Source organism: Cicer arietinum, chromosome 5 (assembly GCF_000331145.2).
Source record: "Cicer arietinum cultivar CDC Frontier isolate Library 1 chromosome 5, Cicar.CDCFrontier_v2.0, whole genome shotgun sequence".
NCBI classification, from domain to species: Eukaryota; Viridiplantae; Streptophyta; class Magnoliopsida; order Fabales; family Fabaceae; genus Cicer; species Cicer arietinum.
Genome location: NC_021164.2, coordinates 66,839,843 through 66,850,848, shown reverse-complemented (window position 1 = coordinate 66,850,848; position 11,006 = coordinate 66,839,843). Strand labels below are relative to the sequence as shown.

The window sequence follows — 11,006 nt, the reverse complement described above, 5'->3', positions numbered from 1 at the left end:
CACCAAACTCACAACAATCTGGAAATTAGATTCAATGTCAATAATTTTGAAGTTTGAACCCCGGTCAAAGGCCAATTTCAACCCTCAAAGTTAGCCCACAACTCAACACACACCAATAGAACACGAATCGTCAAAATACAATCCCAGAACAATCCCAAGTTTTTAAATATTAAAACTTTGTTTCTTTCAATGTAAATTAATGCTAGCAAGACCCTATAAATAATTCATTAGAAAAATAACAGTATACGCAAAACTGAAAGTGGCAAAAAGTATAATTTAAAATATCTACTTGTAATTTGTAAATTACGTGATATGAAGAAAAAGGAGGGGAGGGGAGAACCAAAGTCAGTTCAACTATTCAACCAAGTATTGCAGGATTGTCATATTATTGAATTCCAAAGCAAATTATCACAACAAAGTTGCCCACAATATGACAGAAGGAAGTTGAATTCAAATTTCAAGAAATAAAATATTTATTCCTTTTCCCCCATCTGTTCAACCTCTGGAAGAGCTTATCAAAGTGAATTGTGCTTTAGAACGACATCCAACCATTTTCCAAACCAGGATGGAGTCACACATAAAAGACATTTTGATCAACTGAATTGGCTGTTCAAAAAAATTAATCACTAAATAAAGAATGAATTAGAGTATACTGTTAACAATCATTCAAATCCTTCATTTCCCTTTCCTTTTTCTCCATCCATATCAAATATACACTGAAAGCTTAACTAATGAGTTTAGTTTTGCACAAATTACATGATATAGACTTTTTTTACAGCATTATATTATTGTGTAGGCTAAACAAATAAAAAAAAAACTTGAATAAATCACCCTAAACCCTAAATAACTTAAGCATACGATGCATAATTAAGGGTGTAATATGATAGAGTATGAGTATGGTATATAGAATTTTTACAAATTCAAGATGCATGTACACCGATATACTCCAGAAATTTCACTCACAACAAAATAATAAGGTAAAAGGGAGTTACCAATGAGTACGTATAATGAGTACATATCCAAGTACTTCACCACTCCACAAGTACTCATGTTTGAGTCATCGTGTCCATTGGTAGAGATATCATACAGACATATAGCAAATATCACTTAGCATCCAATAAATTTAACCCCCACCGATCAGAGGAACTATACCCTAAGTGCCATAGTTTATGTACAGCCATCATTTCGTCAATTGCTAAATTTATATTTAATTCAACAACGAAAAGTATCAACTTGATTTAGCATCATATCAATAGTGATTATAGCAAAATGCTTTATCTTTGGTCAGTAAGCAAAACAGAGTTTACCTATAAACTTCAATTTAACTAGAAGTAATAAATAAATAAATATTTGTTCACTCAATCACATTTACAATTGAATGTTCTTAGTGTGTGATTGAGTGAAGTGAACATTCAATTCAGAATCAAATTTATCATATTCCATAAAGCTACTTTTGAAATGTTATTATAAAATGGGTTTAATGTTCATACATTGTAAGTGTAAACATTTTTACATTAATAACAAACACAAATTGTTGACTGAGTGATTATTTAAATCAAAGGTTATAATTCATCGTCGGTGTAAAATTAGTTTACACCAACAACACATCTTTCTTTTTCTCTTATAAAATTTCCCACTCTGTGCTCCCCCATTAGCGTTCATTAAAGAAAAAGGCATGTAAACATGATCAAGCTATGAGGTGCTGATCAGCTGGCCTCTACCTGAAAACCATTGCGGACAGCTTTTGTTCCACCACCATAATCCCAGCCGAGTATTTATTTATGTTGATAATATGATTTATGAATGCATTAATTAGCGCACAGATGCCATAGAAAAAAAATTAACAAGTGCTCAAATGTGAAGTCAATTATAGTGAATTTCGGTTAAGACAAAATCCAATTAGTTTCCAAGTAGGGATGTCAAAATTGCCAAAGCAGCAATAACAATAATGATGTTTAGAAAATAGTTTGACTTTAGAGCCTTCTCTGGGCTACCGCCAACAGCCTCATATTCAGCTCGTATCTTCTGCCTCATAGCATCAGACAGCTCTCTCTGCAATTCAAATAGGCACACACTATTGAATTTTTATTCCTTTCTTCTTCATTTTAAGACTTCCAAATTTACATGCGATAATCACACGATTTGAAAATAGCTTCTTCTTGTATTATTAAAAGATACTTGCACAAGAAAACAAGATACTTGTTTTTTACTCCTGCACCAAACCAGGAAAGGTAAAACAATGAACAATATGTGAATATAATCCTAAGCAAGTCTTTCATTAAAATATATCTAATAAATTTTCTGCAAGCATCAATTAAAATTACTAAATGCACGATGAATGGTAAAATTGGATAAATTGTGCAAGCTTAGAAGTTAGAACCTTTCCAGAGGAGTACTTGGCTGCTACAAACTTCTCTGCATTTGGAGAACCATCAATCACAATTCCCTGATAAACAGATTACAAAGAAAACTTTTACTAGGTAACTTGGTCAATTGTCTAGTTATTTGAACTCAAGTCAAATACATATGCAGACATGAAAGGGAAAGGGTAATAGATTTATGTATGTTCATCTTAATATGCATGCCCATCTTAATATGCACAAAACAGCAACTCAAAGAGAGCAGACCTCTGGAGGATCAAATTTGGATCCAAGGTTGCTGAGTTTGGCATGTGCTTCAGCATAATCTTTAAAGAATGCTTCCTGATCTTCAGCATATTTCTCAGCATATACCTGCATATTTCACAAATAGTGATTTTGGTATATAACACAGTTTAATTTCACGTTGAATTAAAAGGGGCAACGAAAAAACTTCAGCTAGTTTACCTTGAAGGAAGGATCTTCAAAAAGAGCAGCATCAGTTGGCAATACCAATAGATCTTCATCCTTTTTTTCTTTGATGTCCTGTATGTAACAATAATTACAAAAAGAAAATGTAAACTGTGCATACTCCCCTCTCCTCTAACACTCTCCATATACTGTTATGCAATCTCCCCTCCTCTCCCACAAAGTAATCAAAAAATAAATTAAAAAATCTGACCTTGAAGTATGAGTTGTCAAACTTTAACCATTGTGCGGTCCAGGATTGTCCACCAGGTGCTCCTGGCCCATCTTTCTGTAGAGTGAGAGATACGCATGAATCTTCTATTGTTTCATTAATTTCAGATATAGTTCCATTCAAAAACTATTTCATTGTCATCATATTGTTTCATTGATTTCAGATACCATTCCATTCAAAAACTATTTCATTGTCATCATGTAAACTAGCCGTAAAGAGACACAATTGTGGCAACAGAGCACTCACAGGCGGGGAAAACTTGACAGGCCTGTATATGTAACCTTTAAACTTGATAGGGCAAGAAAGAAACAATTGTGGCATAGATTTAGGTTTACTTTTCTTAAAAGTAAACTAAACACATGGAAGTACTACACAAGTGGAGTGACAACAAACACCCATCATATATAATCAAGATACAGTTTGATTATGCAGCAATGACACAGTAGCAAAGATTTAGACAAGAGATGTTGCAATGATAACATCTTCCAATCTCAATACCGAGTGATCTCCTGAAAACAAACCTTGACGATGATGATTGCAAGCAGCAATTAATATGTACTTGCAGTGTTCCATGAAATTCCCATTCACCAAGTACATTTTTATTTTAACATGAATCCCTAAAACAAGTTTTCTTTTATTTATAATGAGCTCGACTAATGAATTTAGTGGGGAGTATTTCTTTATAGCAAGCTAGATTTGTAAAAGTGCGACCACTCTATGTGAATTGATCAATCACTGTAAAACAGAGGGAGTATAAGATACAGTATCCTACACTATTGAGCACTAAGAGTAATTAATTTAAAGGTGTTATAAAGGACGTGAGTTGTAAAATGAAGGAATGAACCATCAAGTAGTGGGCATTATCCAAATCAGTATCGAAGGTTTTAACGTAAAATACAGTATTCTACACTATTGAGCACTAAAGAGTCATTAGTTTGACACTATCCAGTATTGATTATTTACCATCATCTATATATCAGACTAGTGATTCTTAGTGTTCAAGGTAGTGATTCTTAGTGTTAAAAAGTTTATTGATATCAAATATTAAAATTAGACTATAGTTTTAAAAGAGTTCAGTACTCTTATAAAATTATGTTTTATAGTTGTGGTTAAAAAGAAAAATAGTATACCGTGTACTTAGTCTCAGGTTTTCCCCAGCCACTACGGTCTGGTCTAGACCGCCCCAGTGTGTGCGCACCAGATAATGCAACAATTTCCTGCAGATACAATAACTTGATAGTCAAAATCACTGACATGAAGAATCCAATATACTACCTCCATCCTTGTGGGAAACAAAATAAACCACCTTGTCATTCAATCCCATTCGATAGAAAACTTGACGCAAATGATCAGCAGGTGAAGGGGGGCCTGCATCTAAATACAAAAAAAAAATATAGTAATTAGTAGGTTGACAATGTTGGAAAAAGGAACTACTTTTCTATATAAGATAAAATATCATCTATAATGGCACATGTAACCTCAAGAAAGGGGGAAAAGATGTATGGTCAATAAAAACCTGATTTTAAGTTCTCAACTTGAATACATTTATGTTTGCATATTCTTATATATCTGGCAATGCAAAACTATAAAATGAGAATAACTGTTACTGACTGAGAACCAATTATGGATATAAGAATCTGAGCCATACCTAGTTAATGTTATCAACCAAATTGCTATAACCGGGGCTGTTAACAGCCCAAAAATCTAAAACAACAAAATTAACTATGTCCAAAATTGTTTGTTTACATTGGGAAATCTTTGTAGAAACCGAATCAAAACCAACACAGACATAGATACATATCATTGGTTATGAAAGCATGATATAACAGAATGTACCAATAGAAGTTCAAGTATGCAACCCCTAATATCTTATCAGCCTATGGAAGTTAGTTTTCTATTGAGATTTCCATATTTCTGTATGTACTTATCACCCTAGTCTCACTCTAACTCCTATTTAGTATTCTGTTAGTAGAAATTTCTTTCGATTTAATATCCAGCTGACTTGACACACACAAGCATCATTATAAATGGTTATTGGAAAAGGCACATGAAAAAGTCTAAACCAATAGACCAGATCAAGCTTACTTTTCATAGTTTCACTTAATAGGGTTGGAATTCTTTTTGATTTAGGGGATGCAAAAACTTGTGGATTGGGTTCAGGTCTAAATCAATCCATGTACACCTTGCCCATTACTGGATGATAAATATCATACTGATCTAGTTTAAACTTTATGTGCGCTGCAAGGGCCTCTTTATATCATTTAAAAATGCATGAATAAAACCCCTTTGGATTTATCTTTAAGCAAGTTAACTTTTCATGAAAATGATAACAAATAGGGCCGCAAAAAGGAAAAAAACACCTGAAGTGTTCTAGCTTCTAAGAAGCTCTAGGAATCTGCATGTAGTCATATTAGGCAGAATAAATAGTATGTGTTACATAAATAACCACAAGAAAAATGCTTGAGACTTCTAATAATGTTTGAGTCAATTAAACTCTCCAGAAGAAATCATTGTCAGATTCACTTATGAATTCTTGTTCTGAATGAGCACATATTACATTTAAATTGCATACTTTGTTCAATACGGTGCTTATATACAGAATTAGGATAATCAGGTCTGCGATTTCAATATGTCTCTCAAAAATTAGAGTAATTATATTTATTGAATTGAAATATGTTGGCAATACATCATATATATATACTAGACTACTAAACAACTAAATCCTATTAGTACTCATATATAACTAAATCCCTACTAGTACTCATATATAACTAAATGCCTACTAGTACTCTCATTCAACCGAATCCTTATCTTGAGGGATATTAAACAAAAACATATTTTGACACTCCCCCTCAAGCTGGTGAATAGATGTTCTCCATTCCCAGCTTGGATACAATTCTTTCAAAGTTGCTGTTGATTAGCCACAAAAGTGCTCCGATCAGATAGTGAACCCCCAAAACTAAACGAGAAACGGCCGATCTACAATCTGGTTGAAAACAGCGCTGAAATGAGGTCTAGAAGACGGTCAAATGGACGTCAACAGTAACGACGCAAGTATTGAACGCACTATGGCAGCGAGTAGGCCAAAAAGAAATCTCAAGTTGTTGCAATGAAGGCAGCAAAAAGGGGCACAATGAAGGTGGCTAAGGTTTTAGAAAAATAGAAACTGCAATGAAGGCGAAACCGCAATGAAGGCGGCAAAAAGGACCACAATGAAGGTGGCTAAGATTTCAGAAAACAGAAACCGCAATGAAGGCGGCAAAAACGACCACAATGAAAGTGGCTAAGATTTCAGGAAAATAGAAACCGCAATGAAGGCGGCAAAAAGGGCCACAATGAAGGTGGCTAAGATTTCAAGAAAATAGAAACCACAATGAAGGCGGTAGGTTTATGCGGAAGCAAGGGCCATAACGAATGTGGCTAAGTTTACCGCCATAAAGGCGGCGAGGGTTTATGCAAAAGCAAGGCTCTCAAAGATCGAGAGCTCTGATACCATCTCAAGAATGAGAGTAATTATATTTATTGAATTGAAATATGTTGGCAATACATCAGATATATATATATCCCTACTAGTACTCATATATAACTAAACAAATGCTATTAGTACTCATATATAACTAAATCCCTACTAGTACTCCTATTCAACCAAACCCCTGTACTTGAGGGATATTAAACAGAAACATATTTTGACAGTGTCTAAAGAGCCTACCATTTCTGAGACTAGCTGTTAGTTAAATAGCCTCACATTACTTGCACCAGCCAATTTGTGCCAAATTTATCAAGAGATGTCTTATAAAAAAGACTATCAGTTCTGTGTTTCTTATTACCAAATTAACAGTAGCTTAGCCAATCCATGTCCTACAATCTTAGTGAGGCAAGGAAAAAAGTTTGAATCACTGTATAACACCAACTGGATATATGGGTTTTACCAGGTAGTCTCCCTTCTTCAGGGCATTGTTCCGGTCCAGAGACATCTACTCTTCCATATTTCATGGGAATCTTTGGGCCTCCAGCTTCCTGAAAATTCAAAAAAAGTGGTCAGTGTATCTTTCAATTATTTCACATAGCAACTTCAATCTTGAAGGTATAATAAGACTTAGGCAACCTCCACAGCTGTAGCACCAGCTAACTGAAATAAATCTGCATAGGTCACGCCTGAATATTTGTCTTTGATTGGCTGGAGAAGTTTCAATGCATTTACAAGTCCTGAAATTGCAGCTCATAGGGATAATTACTACGAACAAAATTCAGAAATAATTGGTGGTTAATGAATACGTACCAGCATTGGCTCCATGTTTCAACTCAGCTTCAAATCTTAAGCTACCATTGGCTCCACCTCTCTGTGGCCACTCCTCAATATTCTTATTATAAGTACCAGCATCATGCCATCCCAACCGAATCTACCACAAAAAGTTATATGTCAACCGTCATAGCAAAAAGAAGACTAAATTGCACTTTTGGTCCCTGAAGTTATTTTTAGGTTTCACTTTAGTCCCTTAAGTTTTGTTTGTTTCATTTTGATCTCTTAAGTGACAAACGTTAGACATCTTGGTCCCTCAAGTTATTTTTGTTCCATCTTACTCCCTTAAGTTACAAACATTAAACCGTTTGGCCCTTTAAGTTACAAATATTATACACATCGGTATTTTCTAACAGTGTCTACCATTGTAACTTAAGGAACCAAAATGTCAAATTTTTGTAACTTAAGGGACCAAAATGTTTTATGGTTATAATAACTAAAGGGACTAAACGGAACGAAAGTAACTTGAGAGACCAAAATAATGTTTGTAACTTAAGGGACCAACATGAAACAAAAAAAAAAACTTAGGCCAGAGTGAAACTTCAAAATAACTTTAAGGAACCACAAGTGTAATTTAGCCTAAAAAGAAAAAAGAATTCACACCTATGCTACAAATCATATAACAAAGATCCAACTCTATGCAGCAGGTATATCTCATCAACTTATAGTTTAACAACTTGGCTGACTTGATCAATTTTGACCACTGTAAAGTTTATTCATCATCCTTAAACCATTTTAGTCACCGTAAAGTTCAGAAGAGAGAACTGACAAGCAATCAATAGCCGCTTTACAACCATTTTTGGGATGAATGTGAACATATATATCTCCAACGGTAAATATGATGCAAAGTATTCTATGTCACCATACCTCATCGGCCAATTAGCTGATGCTTAATTTTTTTCCCCTCTTTTTAAGTGAGCTTAAGTAGAAAGAAATAGTAAACTTTTAATCACAGTTTTACTTACATGTGTTTTGCACTACTCTGTGTAGGAGATATTTCCTCAGAGTTTATAGTGTGTCAGAAACATTTTTGCATCAATCATCAAACAAGGACTATGAGGAAATAGATTATGGAATACTAGAGGCGGAATTCAACAATAGAATTATAGAAACGAAACTCCAAATGTTGAAATCAGAATCATTAAATTTTAAAACATCTAATTAAATGACTTCAAAGATCAATTTGAAGAAGATATTTTCATAAAAAAATAAGTAGATAATGCAAGTCCCTGAGCAGAAGTAAATTTGATAAAAACATCACTGACCACGGAATTTAGTTACTAAACTCATTTTCACCTAGGGTATAAAGAGGATTAAGTAACGCTATTCAATCTTCACAATACAAAACGTATTCGTAATTGAAAGTACGGATAAATCCTATGAATGAAGTGTACACTATACTAGTTCAATTCCAGACAAAAGGAAACGCTAAATCAAATTCAAATGCAATGTACTTGAACATTGAAATCATAAAAAAAAATTAGAATTAATCGAAGAAAAAAACACTAAAAATTACCATAAGAGGATGACAGTACTTAGTTCTGAGAAGCTCCTTGATATCTTCTCGAGCGCTCTTCAACTGATCAGGATCAGATGCTAAAGCCTTTGTAACAGAAGCCGTTCCGTAGCGTCCACTCGAAACACGAACATCTGCTCTTCGCTGAAAAATCGCGAGCAAAATTGACGTAAACGAAGTCAAAAAATGAAATAAAAAATCATCAGAGAGAAATAAGAACGAGAAGAGACGAAACCTGATCGAGAAACAGGTGAGAAATGCGAGGAGAAGACCGCAAGCATTGCAGCGAAGAAACCGAAGAAGAAGATGATGAAAATGAGAAAAACGAACGGGAAGAAGAGGAGAGTGAAACGGTGGCTCTGGTAGCGGAAGGGATCATGCGAGCGGCGGCGGTGCCACTAATAGTAGCCATTGTGGTTGTTGAAGGTCTAGTAGTTGGTAAAGGTAGTGAAGGAGTGAGTAACACACGTTCTGCCATTTGGTTGAGTCGATATTTATATATTTATTTAATTTAATTTTTTTCCTCTTAATTTATGATTTTCCTTAGCTTGCGTTTTGGATTGTGGATGATAATCTACCACATGATATGTTAATGTTCGTTTATATATAGTGCTCCTATTAGGCTATTACCCCATTTTTATTTGTCCCATCTTATTCCCAAGAGCCACCGTCACGTTCACTTACTTGGGATTCAAGTGTTTGGTGAATCACGCCCCTTTATCACACTACTATTTGTCATCATACAACAAAGTAATATTAGGCTGCCAAGGAGTAGTTTTTTCTTCTTCCTCTTCTCTTGAAAATACGATTTTCCACCAATCCCATTAATAAATTTGAATTTCGATATTTGATATTCAAAGCCTTCGTGCTTATTTATCACATTTTCAAAATCGAAGATTGTCACTTCAAAATGTTTTGACGGGAGTAGGCTATCAATTGTTGATGGAAAAAAACATATTATCAATTAAATTTGTGAATAAGAGACTATTATTTTTAATTTTTAATTAATATTACATTTATCATCTTAATATTTTTTTATTTATCTGCTTTGTATTAATCATAAAATATAATACACCAATAGTTGTCATACATGAGAAGTCAATTTAGGTTTGCCACCGTACAGTACTCTCGTACCAATGGCCAAGTAGACTCTACAAACAAAATTAGCGAGCCAAAGAAAATTGGGCGGAAAAATTAACTGGGATATTACGGGTAATATCATAACATTCCACAACTATAATTCACAAAACACCTTTTAAGTTAAATATGGAGCAAACACAACGATTCCAATAGAACGTATATCAACTTCATCAAAAAGAGAGCTAAATGAATGGTCCATAGTTAGAGAAAGGAGAATAGAATAGTTATATATGCTTGAAGAAACGAAGGGAGATGGCGCACAATAAGGAGCACACAACAAAACATAGACTTGTAAATTATGATTTTTTTCTCTTGAAGTTTTAGTTACTTGATTTAAGTTAGAATCAACAGTTGGATCGTCGTTCCTTTACCGAACCAAAGTTTTAATTAGTTGATATAGAGATGAATATTAAAAATATAAATTATATTAAAAAAACCAATAATATTTTTTTACAACCCTAAATTCCTTAAATGATTATTAAAAACATAAATAAAATTAAAAAAAATCCAATAATATTTTTTTTTCAACCCTAATTACTCACTCTCCTATTGTGTTGAATGATATTATATTTTTATTGCTTTCCGATATTTTTTCGATTTAGCATTGAAATAAATTTTGTTGAATGAAAAAAGGAGAAAAGGCTATATCAACATCATTGATACTCTCTGTTGATTAATTTTATTGGATGAAATAGAGAGAAAAGACAATAAGCTTGCAATTTTTTCGTTTTTCTGCCGACGTAGTTATTGCATTCATATGCTCCTAAAGTTCTTTGTTTTTATTTTTTGGTACAATACTAATAACATGTAACCGAAAAAACCCAAAATTATGTGTGATGTTGACTCCATTGTTAGATCCTCCTGCATCCGCGTGTTAAGATTCAGATCCGACAATATTATTCTGTAATTAGATTTGAAGATTTGTTTGTTTATCTGTGACCGAGTTTTTTTAGTTAATTTAATTTTGGAAGTTGTTTATAACCATTTGTTATT

General features: G+C 33.7%; 1 protein-coding gene across 2 annotated transcripts; it reads right to left on the bottom strand.

The window, feature by feature from the left end:
* Positions 1 to 1,858: 1,858 nt before the first annotated feature.
* On the bottom strand, positions 1,859 to 9,448 carry LOC101511999 (probable L-ascorbate peroxidase 6, chloroplastic/mitochondrial). 2 transcript variants are annotated; one of them, XM_004502430.4, is made up of 12 exons: positions 9,109 to 9,448; positions 8,874 to 9,017; positions 7,337 to 7,457; positions 7,163 to 7,263; positions 6,987 to 7,074; positions 4,364 to 4,431; positions 4,188 to 4,274; positions 3,040 to 3,114; positions 2,826 to 2,903; positions 2,628 to 2,732; positions 2,381 to 2,446; positions 1,859 to 2,212 (listed from the first exon to the last, which is right to left on the bottom strand). In XM_004502430.4, exons 1-12 carry the CDS (start codon positions 9,349 to 9,351, stop codon positions 2,207 to 2,209), a joined length of 1,182 nt encoding a protein of 393 aa, XP_004502487.1. In that variant the 5' UTR covers positions 9,352 to 9,448; the 3' UTR covers positions 1,859 to 2,206. The 2 variants fall into 2 exon arrangements, with proteins under 2 accessions (XP_004502487.1, XP_004502486.1); XM_004502429.4 differs by having other exon boundaries at positions 1,859 to 2,052; positions 9,109 to 9,444.
* Between the last annotated feature and the right edge of the window lie 1,558 nt (positions 9,449 to 11,006).